At 30.4% G+C, this 16,904-nt stretch overlaps 1 protein-coding gene across 2 annotated transcripts; it reads right to left on the minus strand.

The window, feature by feature from the left end:
* Positions 1-7,258: 7,258 nt before the first annotated feature.
* Positions 7,259-15,142, minus strand: LOC114295716 (serine carboxypeptidase-like 18). 2 transcript variants are annotated; one of them, XM_028240029.2, is made up of 14 exons: positions 14,851-15,141; positions 14,455-14,591; positions 11,882-11,958; positions 11,664-11,786; positions 10,879-10,981; positions 10,719-10,756; positions 10,023-10,124; positions 9,413-9,499; positions 9,162-9,317; positions 8,782-8,853; positions 8,574-8,692; positions 7,759-7,872; positions 7,624-7,678; positions 7,259-7,519 (listed from the first exon to the last, which is right to left on the minus strand). In XM_028240029.2, exons 1-14 carry the CDS (start codon positions 15,024-15,026, stop codon positions 7,436-7,438), a joined length of 1,443 nt encoding a protein of 480 aa, XP_028095830.1. In that variant the 5' UTR covers positions 15,027-15,141; the 3' UTR covers positions 7,259-7,435. The 2 variants fall into 2 exon arrangements, with proteins under 2 accessions (XP_028095830.1, XP_028095831.1); XM_028240030.2 differs by lacking the exon at positions 11,664-11,786 and having other exon boundaries at positions 14,851-15,142.
* Between the last annotated feature and the right edge of the window lie 1,762 nt (positions 15,143-16,904).

The following is a 16,904-nucleotide window of genomic DNA, read 5'->3' on the forward strand; positions in this document are numbered from 1 at the left end:
ACATTTAAAAGGTGTGATGAATCATTTTTTAATGACACTTAAAAAGTGTGATTAAAAATGACTCTTTTTAATCACACTCTCAAAGATCACACTTCAATAAAACTTAAAAAGTGTGATTAAAAAACATACATCACATAAAAAAAGTGTGATCTTTATCTGTTTTTGTTGTAGTACAGAGACAGAGAGAGGGAAATCGAGAGGGAGATACAAAGAGAGGGAGAGACAAATGCGAAATGAAGGACATACCTGGAAGGGAGACTATGCGATGATCCAGCAACCCTTGCGGTGATGGCGATAGAGACAAAACTATAGAGAAAAGGGTAGAGGCGTGAGTGAGACCCAGTCACAAAGGCGTGAGTGTACCAGTGTATAATCGATTAAATATGGAATCAAGGTTGTGTATATATGATTTGTGTATGTGTGTGTGTATATAAATATATTCATGTATGTGTGTGTGTGTAAACAGCGAGAGAGAGAAAGAGGGAAACCGAGAGGCCATACAGAGAAGGAGGCATGAAATTGTGAGGGAGATGCACAGAGAGAGAGAGAGAGAGAGAGAGAGAGAGAGAGAGAGAGAGGTGAAATAAAGGACATACCTAGGAGGGAGACAAAGTGATGATCCAGCTAGCCTTGCGGTGATGGCGATGGAGACAGAGCAGTGACAGAGGCGAGAGTGCGAGAGGGAGGAAAGTGGACTTCTATTGCAATAAAAATAATACCAAAAAATATTTATTCCCGACCAAACTGAAATTTGTTCGCTAAAAGTTTTATGAAATATTTAATATTCCCTCCACAATTTAGTGAATGTTTGGCTACTGAATTATAGTCGGTAAAGCGTTCAGATTTAGCGACCAAAATTGAAATAGTTGCCCAAACCCTTATTTTGCACGACTAAAACACATTTGTAGCCAAAAATGAATTAATAATATCTACATATTGGTCTTTTCCACAATTAACATACAATTAGTAGCCAAAAATTAAATAAATACCTATAAAAAATTTTTATAATTTATCAAGATTGTGCAATTAGCGACCAAAATCATATTTAGTCGCCCAAAATTATATTTTTAACGACTAACAGGTAATTAGTCGCCACAAGTAAAGGCAATTCCGACAACATATAGTTTTAGTAGCAGAATATTGGACTTTTATCGACCAAACAGGTTTAGTTACCGACCAAACAGGTTTAGTTGCTAACGAATTTACCTTTGGCGACCAAATATTGTTTGGTAGCTAATATGTCTACCATTGGCAACAAACAGATTTTTAGTAGCTAATGTGTATACCTTTGACGACTAAATTTAGTTTAGTCGGGAAAAGTAGTCGCCGAAAGTGTTCTTTCTAGTATATCATAGATTTGGTTGGTGCCATGCTTTGTTTTGTTGGGCTGTCATGTGTGTGATCTTGTGGACCATCCGATTAGACGAGGATATATATATGCTTCATAGATTTGGTTGGTGCCATATGTCGTATATCATATGGTGTGTATATATATTTCCAAACTCGCCATTGCTCAATTGGTTGGTACTTCATGCTGTTAAAAGTTGGTACTTATGTTTACCAAAAAAAAAAAAAATGGTATTTACTATTTAGTATTTTTTTTTCTTTGTTCTGTTTTTTTGGTCAAAAGACTTGAAAAGTTGGTTGAACAAAGGAAAGACATTGGAAATATAGTTGCAATAGAGTCTAGGTTTGATCAAAGAGAGTGATTTGGTTGATAAATATTTGTGGGTAAATTACTATATATCTGTTGGAAAAAATGGTTTTATATAGGCATATTTTTTAACCCAATTTGGGTGGACCCCAAACGTCTTTTGGGGTGGGTCCGAAGAGGTGAAGTGATGAAGACGGAACGTCAAAACCATTTATGAGTGAATGGAAAGATGACGTCGTTTTCGGTTTTAACATTAATTCTTTAGATAAAATTCTTTTGAATTTTTTCAATAAAAATTATTGTGGGAATTTAATTTAATTCTAAATTCAAATTTTGAGTTCCTAAGTGGTTTCTTAAAATGTGTAATTTTAGAATTTAATTTAATTCTAAATTTAAATTTTAGGTTCCTTAAATGTTTCCTAAAGTTTGTACCTCTTTATTTATTTATTTATTTAACTATTTCAATAGTTTAATATATATATATATATATATATATTTAATTAGTTTAATATATATATATATATATATTTGAAATAGTTTAATTAATAAATCAACCTGCTGTTCCTTTGTTTGAGCAATGAAAACTTTTTTCAAATTTGTTTTCTTTGTGCAACGGTCAAACCAATTCTTGTGTAACGGTCAAAACCAACTTTGAAAAGTTGGTTTCCTGTTTAAACATATTGGTACACCTTTTCACTTCAAACATAGGTACCTGTTCGGGTTTTTTTTGTGTTGCCTATATATATATATTCATTTTGCTGCAGTCCAGAGCATCTGGGTTAGGAAAAATTTAGGCTGAAATTTTGTTCCTTTGCTGTCCATTTTCTTTTAAGTGAATTATTCTTCATTTTAGTTTTAGGAATAAATATTCAGAGAGTTAGAGCACAGGTTTGGTTCACCGAACAAATTGTTTGGAGTACTACTACAATTTGTGAAGATCATTGTATCCTAGGAGATAGACGCCACTCAACCGTAAGTACCGTAGTGGGGCGAATCTGTCTTAAGGACAGAGTGTCACACACTTGACTTGGTCTTAATTTTATTTGGGTTCGATAAATAAATCTGATATGTTATTTATTTGTTTTGTTTGAATTTATTTCAAGTTTTTTATATACACAGAAGATTGTTCCAACAATATCTCCTATGAAATTTAGAAACATATAGTGGGATCCACAAGTTTGACATAATTGTATTAAACTTTCTTAAAGATTTAATTTACATCATTAATAATCCATTAATCATATGAATGGAAAATATATATTTTTTCATCTTTTTTACCATAAAAAATATATTTTGTCTTATTTATTTTTATATTTTTATATTATCAATATTAACTCAGATACTTTTAACTTTATTAAAAGAGAAGTCAGTGAATAATGTCAAAACTATAAAACTTGTTATATGTTTTTTTTTAAGATGTCATTAGATGACAAATTTTTCAAATATTTTTTTTTTCAATTCTTGTAGCATTGTTCTTTTTAACTATTTCACATCATAGTAGAATATACTACCTTTTTTAATTTATTTATTTTTATTTTCATACTACTTAAACATGGTAGCAGTGAGATTCACATTAATAAATATACCTGAAATCAATGCATTCTGTCTAATTTCAATAACATTTGGTTAAAAAAAACCATTTATTTATAACATTTTGCATATTTTTATTTAAAAATAAATTTATATTAAAGGGAAAATGGAGAAATTAGTATCTATCAATTACACCAGATTTTCACTGATCATAATTTATATTTTTATTTCTAATTTATTTAATATTTCCCCTAAAGTCTAATAACATCTTCTCATGAAATTAATAGCGCATGTCCATTCCCACAAGGGAGAAGGTATTGGGTCATCTAGGAGCATTCCTTCACACGATTTAAGGTTGGACACTAGTCTATTTGTCGGAAAATTTGGCTATAAACCCTCTTTACCTTCCTTTCATTGTTAAAAAGACTAAGAAAAAAATTATACTTTCTAAACCCCCTCATAATTATAAAATCTTGCATAAATGACAAAATTTATTATTTAAATATTTTATTAGACTATTATACCATCAACTAAATTTTTCCACATTCTCTACCCACTCTCTCCCCACCTTCTCTGTCTTTCTCCTCCCTCTCTCCCTTCTCTAACTCCTTCAAGCTTCAGATCTGGAAGCTTCAGACCTCGCCAACACCGCTAGCGTCATCGTCATCACTCTTTTAGCCAAGTCCGGTTAGTTATCAGGCGAAACTCTGGCAATCAACAATGCCGAAACCGATCTCTACAATGAACTCATCAAGAACATCGGGAACAAAATCAACTACGGGCCAGAAAATTGTCCTCCGGTGCCGGAAATCGAAGGAGATCGTCTACGAGAAGAAACAGATCGTCTTTGAATTGATCGTTGTTACTCCAAAGAGCAATGAATTGATCGCTTAGTTTTGAATATATGTATATATATATATATATATATTTGTGTGTATGAGTGCTGTTGAACACATGTATTCTTTTTATTGAGATTTGTGATTGTTGATCGAGTTTTAGAAGTTTTTCTTCTCAATTAGATATGTTGATTTGTTGATTAATTTTTGTTTTTTTTTTTTTTTGTTTTTTTTTTTTTTTTGGATTTATTTTTGTTGTTTTTGATCTAATTTCATTTGACAGAACCACTCTGTTTTTTGTTTCAGATAATGAGAGTAAAATTTTACTCTGGTGTGAGAATGACAGTAAAATTTTACTATCAATAGGTGGTCATTGCCAAACACTTCAGCCTCCACAAACACTGCCTTCGCTTTTTTACTTTTGTGTAGAGTAAAATTTTAATTTTAGCTTAAGAGTCTCACAGTTTACTCGTTTTTCAGAGTAAAATTTTACTTTTATACAGAGTAAAATTTTACTTTTGTGTAGAGTCTAACATTTTACTAGTTTTTCAGAGTAAAATTTTACTTTTATACAGAGTAAAATTTTACTTTTAGCTTCAGAGTCTCACAGTTTACTCATTTTTCAGACTAAAATTTTACTTTTATACAGAGTAAAATTTTACTTTTAGCTTCAGAGTCTCACAGTTTACTCATTTTTCAGACTAAAATTTTACTTTTATACAGAGTAAAATTTTATTTTTGTGTAGAGTCTAACATTTTACTAGTTTTTCAGAGTAAAATTTTACTTTTATACAGAGTAAAATTTTACTTTTAGCTTCAGAGTCTCACAGTTTACTCGTTTTTCTGAGTAAAATTTTACTTTTAGTTTCAGAATGTAACATTTTACTCTTATTCAGAGTAAAATTTTACTTTTATATAGAGTAAAATTTTACTCTGAAATACACAGTGAAGATAGCTTAATAGGAGAGTTGATAGATATGAGGATAATATAGTAAAAGAAACAAATTTTAAAATATTAGGAAATTTTGAAAGTACTTATATAATTCTTGTCCTTTTAAAAGACAAAATAGATAGTGAGGGGGCTATCACCAAATCCCCTCTATTTGTCTCCTAAAAGAGACACCAAAGTGATAAGGTCTATTGTTTTCGCCAATCAAATATAATTTCGAGCACTACATGGCTTTACCCCTAGAGCAAAGTATAATTTTTCTCCATAAGGACAGTAATTATTTTTTCAAAGCAACTAAAAGAACGATGGTACTACATGTATCAATTAGTGTATTAATTAGTGTATCAACATAATTATGAAATTGTTATTTTAAAACTATGCCTTCACCCATTATACAAATTACAAAAATTCAAAACTTCTAAAATTATGTCACATCATCTGTTAATACACTAATTAATATATCAATTGATGCATATAGCATTATTAAAAAAAAAGAAGAAGAAGAAAGGACAATAATTCTTTGCCAAATAAAGTGATAAGTCATTTTCTTAATTATATATAAAAAAAATCTTATTTATGACAGTTTTAAAAGTTGTCAATAAAAATTACAAAATATTAAAATATTTTTAATTTTAATATATTTTTTATACATCTTTTAACACTAATAATAATTCTTATAATTTATTTTTAATACTTCTCATGAAAAAAAGTTTGAAATATAAGGTTCATTTGGGATGTGGATTGGCTTTTCAATTTTTTAGCTATTTTAACCTAACGCTAAAAAATCTTATTTGAAATAAACTTTTTGACTTTTTTTATTTTTGTGAGAGAAAAAATAAAATAATTATGATTTATATATAACATTTTGTCTTATTAAGATAAAAAACTTATTTTATCTTTTTGTGACTAAAATAACTCTAACCCCACCTAAACCCACATGTCAAACGTGCACATAAACAAATGGGTCACGATCATACCAACACTTCCCAAACATTGCCTTGTGTGGGAGGGAGACGGTTGAAGACATCAGACGTTCAAAGGCAAGGCTAACGGTCAAATTGCTGGGCCTTATCTTTTGTATAAATATAAGAAAGTTTGAACAACTAATAGTTGGTTGCAACAAGAAGCTCCCCAATCATTTTATGGATGAGAATATATAACAATTTTCATATGGAAATGAAGATTTAGGTAGACTCTAAATGCACTTTAAATTTTTTGTTTTTTTGGGGGGTTAGACATCCTAAATTTTAAATATTTTAATAACATTTTTATCATTCATTAAATTATTAAAATGTCCAAAACTCTAATTTCAACTAGTTTGGTGCTTTGACTAGCCCTTCTCAAACCTTCTGCCGCCACGCCCCATCCCTTCCCCAACCTTTGGCGGCATCCCCTGGCCCTTGCCACCACACCTCGACGCTCTCCACTTTGTCCCTCTCATATCTCCCTCCTTCATGACTCCTTTTCTCTCTGCATCTCGCTACTATCATTCTTTTCTTATTCCAAAAATGTTATTTAAAATCACAACATCGATTAGTGATGGTGAATAATTTCTTAGGTGTAGTTTGAGATTGACTTTTGTTTGGTTTTTCATCTTTAGTGATTGTTTTATTTTTTTAATTTTCAAAAGATTTTATCGTTTTAGGTTATATTTAACTAGACAAATCAAAAAAGTAAAAAGAAAAATAAAAATATAGAAAAAAAATCCACAGGGGAACTAAAAAGTCAAATTATTTTTGGCCTTTTTTGTCTTTAGTAGATTTTTTCAATGCAATTTTTTTAAATTTTTTCAAAATTTTATCATTAGTAAACTTTTTTTAGCTTTTAGGCTTTTTTTTTTTTTTTTTTACTTTTGAAATCCTTCTACACTAAACGGACCATAAAAGTATTTACATAAAAAAAAAAATGATACAAATTAAGGGGAAAAAAAAACTAAAAACTAAAAACTAAAAAACAAAAAATAAAAAATTGACATTTTTTAGCTGAATCCCAGACTAAGCCTCAATTTCTATTGGATCCCCGCTCACCTTTCAAAAGTCTCTCTCACCCTCCTTGACCCTTTCCACCTCTTCCTTCAAATGTGCACTTTTTTCTTTTTTTTTTTTTTTTGTCTCCCTTTCCATATCTTCAAATGCTCACTCTGCCTTTTTCTCCCTCCTACTTCTCCCTTTCTCACCAAATGGTTAATTTTGTAGCCAAATATTTGTGGTTAGATCTACCCACCACATTCAATTGTCTAGCAAGTTCATACAAAAACAATCAATCATTTCTTAGCATAAAACAAAGCAATTATGTAAAACTTCATTAATAACTTTGGAGAGATTTATATTATTTCTCAGATTCTCATAAGTACAAGACTAAAACACAATTAAGTTTATTTAATAATAAACCAAGCTCACTACATGAGGTTGAACTCATGGAACATATTAATTTGGTCAGCCTAATATATATATATATATATTGAGACTAAATAGGATAGTAATGAATCCATCTGTCAAACATGTAATAGCATTCCCTGCGATAGTACTCTGGAGCTGTGTGACCTGCACCCTGCAAATGGCAAAAAAAAAGTAAATCTTGCATGTAATTTTTCTTTAATTTTTAATTTGTACATCACAGTGAAGAAAGTAATTGAGAGACTTTTTTTTTCTTACTTTTACAGTTGCATATGTCAAACGATACCCATGCTCAGAATACTTTACTGTGTATCTGCATTCATCAAAAAGTTTATTTAAATACCTTATAAGATCATAAGAAACTTGAAAGTAAAAAAAAAAAAAAAAACTTACCCTGCAACTTGACCGTCGACGAACCATGGCCTCCAATCATTGACAACTGTCAAATTCAGAGACTTTATCCATTTCACAGTACCCACAAACGGAACAACCATGTCACGGTCACCACTGTGGAGAAAAGAGAATAAATATTTTCGTGAGCAAAGATCGAATACTTTTGGCTCAAACATAACTAAATTCACTTAAGTTCATCACATTAATTATTGCCTAGCTAGCAAAGTATGAGGCAGCTTGCATTGTTTTAATTCAAGATGCACCCTAGTAGATCAGAAATAACCTTCAGTTTTGCTTGCCTGATTCATAAGAGTTGTTATGAGGCTGAAAAATTCAATTTGCTTTCTTCCTCATATACATAAGAAGTTAGTAAGGTGAATATTGAATCATTCAAAGTAACGTTACTTGTACCGCATTATTATACACAATGATTTTAGTCTTTTCATTTCAAATCAAAACCCACTCTGGCTCATAATGTCAAAGAGTAATTATATACAAATAAAGATTCTGTACAAAAATTTTCATGCCAAAATGATCACTACTTCTGATACTTCATTTAAAATCAAAACACCAACCATTGTGACTCATCATTATGGAGGGGTTTTGAATAAAAATTCTCTTTGCATTCCATTTTCCATTAATATATATGCTTTTAGGTCTTGCCTAATCTAGCAAACAATACAGGTTTAGCATATTACATCCTTGGTTTTCATCATGAGTTCTGTCATATGTTGTATCTTTGATCATTTGATTGTCTCATACAAATCCAAAATACCAAAATATAGCCAAGATCATGGAAAGTTAAGAAAGCTTACGTCTCCACAAGCACTTCTAAGCCTAATTCTTTGAGTTCTTCATGAACAGGAACAACAGTCAAGATGTCTTTTGTGTATGATAAGCTTTTGTTGCATCTCTCCCAATTCAATACAGATCCCTAATTGTGCTCCATCATTGATACGTTATTTGTCATTCAGTGGGATCATATAAAGTATATATAATTAAGGCTGTGATCATTCAATATACCTTTCGAACATGTAAAGCTTCTTGAACAGTATCATCATTTGACCAGATGTAGGAGAGTACATAATTAAAATTCTGTAAAAGAAGTAAAATAGTTCAACTTTCTAGCTCTCCACATTTCTAGTACAATGTGTATTCAAAGAGAGTGAATCTTGTTTTGTGAACTATTTCCAAAAAAAAAAGAAAGAAAAGTTAATAATAATATTCTGAAAATAACCCACTTTTTATGTGACACCAAAAAAGTTGTCTCCTACTTTTTTAATTGTTTTCACACAAAATTGAAGACGGTGGGTATTTTTGAACTTTTTATTGCTTAGTTTCTGAAAATATGAAAAATGAGAACACAACCAAAAAGTTCAGAGAGAGAGAGAGAGAGAGATTACTCGGCACCAAAGATTCGGGATCATTGGAGGTGAGAGAAGGAAATCTGAAGGACCTTCTTCAAGAGACCTTCGTGCTGCAGGTTCTTCTCCAGGGTCAGGAGTTGCAAAAACACATTTCGGTTCCAAAATATCATTGCGAAACAGCTCTTTAATGCACTGCAAAGTCAAGATTTCGTTCACCTTCAAGCCCAAAGAATTTGAAGAAGACTATGTTTGAACTAAAATTAAAAACAAGTAATGATCCATCTAACCGTTTTGATATTGCCGAGCGCAACTATACATGCTGTGTTTGCTGGGTCTATATTCACATAAGTCTCATTGCAACCCTTTTTGGCATTCTGGAAAGAGCATTAAGCCATTAAAATTAGAAAATTTGTTTTTTGTGGGCTAAAATTTGACTTTCAATAATGAAGATATTTTCAAAAAAAAAAAAAAAAATGATGAAGATGACAACAGCTTGTACTTTGTATGCAAACTAACATTTAAAGAAGTACATATGCTGAGCATTAAACCATTACAATTAGAAAAATCGGTTTTTTGTGGGCTAAAATTTGACTTTCAATGACGAAGATGATGAAGATGTTTTAAAAAAAAATGATGAAGATGACAATAGTTTGTACTTTGCATGCAAAGTAACATTTAAAGAACTACCTATGCTTAGTCTGGACATAAATAAGTGCCTCTAAATTGTCTGATATTTGAAATTAAGTGATTTTTACGTCATATAACAGAATGAAGTGTGAGTAAATTAGATGATTTTTACAGTGGAAGAGTTCAAATCACCTCATGGAAATCACATCAGATATCAGAATGAAGTGTAAATATATTCGGTGATTTTTATAGCGGAAGAGTTCAAATCACCTCATAAATCTCATCCGATATAAGTGCCATCCTATGAGCAAAAACTACTTTTGAATTCTCATCAATAACTGAATCTGTTCGTGGGCTCCCAAGTAAGTATCCCTGACACCATTTCAAACACAAAGAAGCGCTTTTGGATTAGCCAAAACAACCAATTTTTATTTAAAGAAAAGGCCGCACACAATTATTTACCCCACCCCCCTGAAAAAAAAAAAAAAAAAAAAAAAAAAAAAAAAAAAAAAAAAAGAAGAAGAAGAAGAAGAAGAAGAAGATTGCATAAAAGGCACATCCCAACAAGATTGATACGTGCCCTACCAATCATAAGAACCTCAAAACCCACAAACACCCAACAATTAGTCCACACATAAGATCAAGAGTCTACTAAAACAAACAGGATAACCCAACATGCCATCTACTTCACATAGGCTTTTTAACAAGCATATGATAGGCATTGATTGGCAGACTATTGATAGGCTTCCTTCAAATTCAAAGAAGCATTTATACTAAAAACCCATATTTTTTTCAGTAATTTTACTGCATTCTTTTCTGTGATTTTTTTCTTTTCTTTTGATTTGTGACATTACTGTTCAAAGAAAATTGATTTATACCATTTAAAGAATTAATGACCAATGAATTAAAAGAATTTTAAGAGACTAACTAGAAGTATCCAAGTTCCTTTTATATTGAAACATGTACCTTGAGGTTCATAAATGGCTTGACTCCATCTTTATTACCTGCAAACCCACAAAACAAAAACTAAGCTTAAAGAGTTGGAATTTATGGAGGAGATGTGTATCAATGACGAGACTGTTGTGTGCAAATTAAAGATTTAGTTGTGAAGAGAGTAAGAAGTCACCATCAACAATCTTTTTAGTGACCAATGGGACAGTAATGCCTGAATAAGAATCACCACCAACAAATAGTTGAACTGCTAGATATTGAGGGTGTTCATCAAACCACTGCAATCATATTTCACAACAAAAATATAAGCAAATTAAGAGCAAAATTTTTAAAAATAATTAAAATTAAAACCATGATACATACAGAAAATCATGTTTGCTTAAGACACATAAAAAAAGATTTTAAAAAAATAAAAAAAAATGTAATCCCTAAGATATTATCTTTAAATTTGAACTAATTGTAACCCTTAGCTTCCAATAAAAAGGTTCAAGGTGTATGTGCACGAGTAACAAATATAGAGTCCAATCGAGACAAAATCATATGGGGTGCAATTTGTTAATAAAAAATTACGAATGAAATTAACCAAACCATATAGCCTTGGTTTGGAAAGAAAAAAGTCAGGCATTTTTGGCTAAAATAATCACAAAAAATAAAATAAACTTTTTAATCTAATAAGACAAAATATCACATCCAATTTATAAACATTACATTTTTTTCTCACAAAAAAGCCAAAAAAGCCAAAAGCCAAAAGCTCTTCCCAAATGAGACTTTTTAGCCTCAGGCTAAAATAGCCAAAAAAATCAAAAAAATCAACACACTTCCCAAACAAACCTTTTTTATCACTATGGAAATATAAAAAATTTGATTTAGTGATATTGTTATGTAATATCATGTGTTTTATTCGATGGGTCTATTATAACAATTTTTTTTTTTTTTTTTTTTTTTTTTGTAGTTTCTAACCTTTCTAAGGAATTGGTAAGATTGTTCTGCTGACTTGGAGTCTGAGGTTGGCCAACCGTCCGCAGTTCTTGAGTAGGAGAACCCGGTCCCCACGGGTTCATCAAGAAATATAATGCTAGCAGTCTTGACAATTAAAATTTTCACCATTATTTTTATAATAATTTAAAATAAAAGAAAATAAAAATACACACAAAGATTAAGTATTATTATTATTTCACCTTTGTCCATGCGTATGGATAATATCTCAATTTTGGTAGACCCCCGGTGTAATTTTGAATTACAAACTCCATTGGACCTATATGGAAACAAAAGAAGCCATGCAATAAAAATTAAATAAACAAACAAGAATAAGATTGTTGACTTATTATTATTATTAAGGTTGATTATATTTTACTTTATTTCAACTATTATTAAATATCATATCATCCTTTAATTTTAATACTCCGCATTTAGAACTCTTCACTGTCAAATATACGACTTTTGATGGCTGAGAGCGGTCTTTAATGTACAATTGCAAAATTGAAGAAATAAAATTATACGAAGTAATAATTAATTAAAAAAAAAACATCTAACCCTTACTGCTACTACTATTATTATTATTATTGTTAAATTTTTTTAATTAGCAATTTCGTTTGACAAAATTTCTTTTAGTTGTAATTTTATTTGCTCTTTTGTTTTAACAAACCAGAGTTGTTTGAACACTCGAGCGGTCATTTGTGTGCTCATGCGATGAATGGTCCATCTAGTAGCTCTATTTACGTCTGAACTTCTAGGAGACAAGTTTTACCACTCGAGCGGTTGATGTTGCGCTCGAGCGGTTGACCTATATGTTTGCACCGTCTTTTCTCATTTTGCTCAAGCAGTCTTTGCGACTCTGTTTAGTATAAAGTGTGCCGTTTGCTATTTTTAGGGTTTAACCCGTCCAAATTTTCAGAGAGGAGAGCGACTAAGGTTTTCAATATTTGATGATATTTATATGTTGATTTCTTTGATGATTTGAGAGTGATCGATGAATTTACAAGTTTCATATTGACATCATCAAGGAGTTTGTTTTTATTATTTCATTTACAAAAGAGAGAGGTGTGCTTCGGTGGATTTCAAAGAGCTCAACCTTAAAGTTTTGGTAGATTTTGGAATGGCTCATCGTCCTGAATTCAAGATTGGCATTGTGAATTCAATGTTAGGCAAAGCAATTCCAAGGTGAAGACGGTGATAGAAAAGGCACATCGGGTATGGGTCAATTTGGACGTGAATTTTCGTTAGGTAATTAAGAGTACTCTTATGTAATTCATTTTTGTCTTCTTAGTAGATTGTTTGTAGTTTTGGCTCATGATTTTTTTATCACAATTGGAGGTGCTCCAATTATAATTTTTTTCACGTTAAATCGTTGTATCGATTTATTGTTGATTGTTTGATTGAAATTAATATTCACTGTTTAAAATTAAAATATAATTACAAATCAATATCTTGAGAGTTTTAAAATTTTCAATTATTATAAGTGAAATCATTTAACCTCCAATTGGGATTAGGATCTCTATTCTTAAAAAAGTTATGGGTCATGCTAACAATAGTTTTAAAGGTTGTCATTAATAATTACATATATCAAAATATTTATAATCTTAATATATTTTTTTAACATTTTTATAATTTTAATATACTTTTTACACATATACGAAGACTACTAACAACTTTTAAGGTTGTCATCAACATTTTCCAAAAGTCATAGTTTTTTCTATTCAATTAATCACAATTGTGCGATCTAATCAAATTGTTTGATTAATTGTGTGAATATTGTGAACGAAAAAAAAGGGATGAAATCATGCCATACCAACACCTTAATGGGAATAAATGATGGGGGAATATGAAAAGTGTTGGAAGGAGAAAAATGATTTCCAACTCGTGAAAATATGAATAATTTATACACTAAACTTACGTAACTATTATACTTTTATAAATTTAGAATTATTTTTCTTACTTCCTATTATTTTGATATTTCTCCATAAATTAATGATCACCAAACAGCCATGTACAATAACTAACGAATGAGCCCATTTTAATATTATAAATAAATAAGGGAATAACAGCTCTAAAATAGTACCATTTAATTTTGTCAGTCATTTTCCATTTAAATCCCCAAAAAAATACTAGTACAATCAGTATTTTTCTACATAAACATAAGAGTAATGGTAGATATTTAAAAAGATTTACAAAATTTTTTATCAAATGTTTCACATGGCTATAAGACCCACATGAGACTCATATGGTGTGAGTCTCACACCCATATAAGACATTTGACAAAAAAATTAATAAAATTTTTAGAGTTTCTTACATTTTTTTAAAAATAAGCTATAGAAATTTTTTTATACAATATAATATGTCACCCTTGGTATTTTTAAACAACCTAAAAAGTTATTCTCACACCATTTTAAATGAAGAATCTGAATGCAAAATATCAGGTGACTAATGTACTATATCTTTTAATAAACATTGTTGATCAATAGGTAATTTAGGGCAAAACCTAATTATCTTGTGTCACTATAAGGGCACAGACTGGAAAGTAGCAACAGTCTGAGAAAGTCAAGTGAAAGTTAGTTAGCCAATTGGAAAGGTACAAGCGTGATAATCCCAAAAAGTTATTGAAAACTCAGATTGCGCCGCACTCAGACCATCAGAGGCAGTCCAGTCTCACCTGGTTTAACCCTATAGACAAATTTTGGCATAAGAATTCATTCTATGTTTGGATTTCTGTGTTGGTACCATAATTGTACTTAACAAAGTAAGAGAAACATACCAATTTCATAAACAAGTCCACAAAAAGAAGAACAGCCAGGACCGCCTGTGAGCCAAAGGAGAATCGGGTCCTCTTGAGGGTTCCCTTGTGACTCAATGAAATAGTAGAACAATTCCGACTCATTTACTCTAATATATCTGCAAAACAAAAACAACAAAAATCTAAAAACATGTTTCAAGTAACATCATCTAGCTTGTTCCGAGTCAGTGCACTAGGCTCTTGTTAAAGCAAAGTTCAGTAATGACAAGATATGCGCAATTCTATCTCTATTTTTAAAGAGACTGTTTCGTGACACTAATAACAGAAAACTTTATTGTTGGGTGACGCCGTTGTTTTGAATTTGAAGGGCATTACATTACCAGTTTCAAAGAAGAAAATGCTGAAAATAGAGCATACCCAGTTTCAAGTTTAAAGGGAAGTTCGCCATCGTATCCCGGTAAATACTTGACAATGTGGCCGCCTAAGACAGATTGTGCTGAGAGTAGAAGTAGAAGCAGAAAATAATGGATGTACAACCCATATCTAACACAGTTAGCAGAGAAGCTAGAACTGTATGACTTTGTTGGAAACATATCAGATATTCCCAAGTGCCAATTGAGGCACTTCGTTAGTTGTTATTGAGAGGGAAAGCTAAGATGGAATGATCATTTGGTCCCTTTGGTTTGTGCTTTATATTTGCAGCTGACGATGGGTTAGATAGCTGAGCCCCTAGTCTTTTTATTAAAAAAAATTGATTTCATAGCTAATCATACAACATTCTTTTCTTTTCTCTTTTTATTTTATTTTATTTATTTTTTTTAGCTGGGGGTATTAAAAAAAATTAAAAGTTTGACCACATTAATAAATCAAACCCTCACTTATATGCTTCAATTTAAATCTTAATTTTTTTAAATAATATCAAATTTAAACTATATATTTATATCCGTTGTCAACAAATAAGTGACAATTCTGATAATTTAATAATAAAAAAAATTCATTAATTTTAACAATCATCTTACACTTTTATTGTCCTCCATCACCACTCCTCTCACTCACCGTCACCGCTTTGTTTTAAAAATAAAGATTGAGAATTTTAATTTTAGAATTTTAAAGAGAGTTCTGGTGATATGGTAAGGAGCGGGATTCATATGTGATGTAATGTGTGTGCCTATGTTTTTGTTTTTGTTTTTGTTTTTTTTTTTTTCTCTTACCACATCACTAAAACTTTCTTTAGAGTTTTAAAATTAAAACTTTCTATCAGTGTTGTTGTTTTAATGGCTCGTAGACCATCCGATTAGATGAGGATATATATATATATATATATATATGCTTCATAGATTTGGTTGGTGCCATATGTAGTATATCATATGGTGTGTATATATATTTCCAAACTCGCCATTGCTCAATTGGTTGGTACTTCATGCTATTAAAAGTTGTTATTTATGGATACCAAAAAAAAAAAAAAAAAAATTGGTATTTACTATTTAGTATTTTTTTTCTTTTTTCTGTTTTTTTGGTCAAAAGACCTGAAAAGTTGGTTGAACAAAGGAAAGACATTGGAAATATAGTTGCAACAGACTCTAGGTTTGGGTAAATTACCATATATCTCCTATGAAATTTAGAAAAATATAGTGGGATCCACAAGTTTGACATAATTGTATTAAACTTTCATAAAGATTTAATTTACATCAATAATAATCCGTTAATCATATGAATGGCAAAAATATATATTTTCATCTTTTTTACGATAAAAAATATATTTTATCATATTTATTTTTATATTTTTATATTATCAGTATTAGCTCAAATCCTTTTAACTTTATTAAAAGAGAAGTCAGTATTAGCTCAAATGACAAATTTTTCAAATATTTTTTTTTCAATTCTTGTAGCATTGTTCTTTTTAACTATTTCACATCATAGTAGAGTGTACTACCTTTTTTTATTTTCATACTACTTAAACATGGTATCAGTGATATTCACATTAATAAATATGCGTGAAATCAATGCATTATGTCTAATTTCAATATCATTTGGTTAAAAAAAACCATTTATTTATAACATTTTGCATAGTTTTATTTAAAAATAAATTTATATTATAGTGAAAATGGAGAAATTAGTATCTATCAATTACACCAGGTCTTCACTGATCATAATTAATATTTTTATTTCTAATTTATTTAATATTTCCCCTAAAGTCTAATAACAATTTCTCATGAAATTAATAGCGCATGTCCATTCCCACAAGGGAGAAGGTATTGGGTCATCTAGGAGCATTCCTTCACACGATTTAAGGTTGAACACTAGTCTATTTGTCTCCTAAAAGAGGCACCAAAGTGATAAGGTCTATTGTTTTCGCCAATCAAATATAATTTAGAGCATTACATGGCTTTGCCCCAAGAGCAAAGTATAATTTTTCTCCATAAGGACAGTAATTACTTTTTCGAAGCAACCAAAAGAACGATGGTACTACA

Source organism: Camellia sinensis, chromosome 2 (genome assembly GCF_055761805.1).
Source record: "Camellia sinensis isolate YWXY chromosome 2, ASM5576180v1, whole genome shotgun sequence".
NCBI classification, from domain to species: Eukaryota; Viridiplantae; Streptophyta; class Magnoliopsida; order Ericales; family Theaceae; genus Camellia; species Camellia sinensis.

Coding starts and splice junctions, on each gene's coding strand:
- LOC114295716 (XM_028240029.2), bottom strand. CDS start 15,026: ATGTTTCCAACAAAGTCATACAGTTCTAGCTTCTCTGCTAACTGTGTT. Junction 10,982..11,663: donor CTTACCAATTCCTTAGAAAG/GTTAGAAACTAC, acceptor ATATGATTGCAG/TGGTTTGATGAACACCCTCA. Junction 7,679..7,758: donor GTCGACGGTCAAGTTGCAGG/GTAAGTTTTTTT, acceptor TGATGAATGCAG/ATACACAGTAAAGTATTCTG.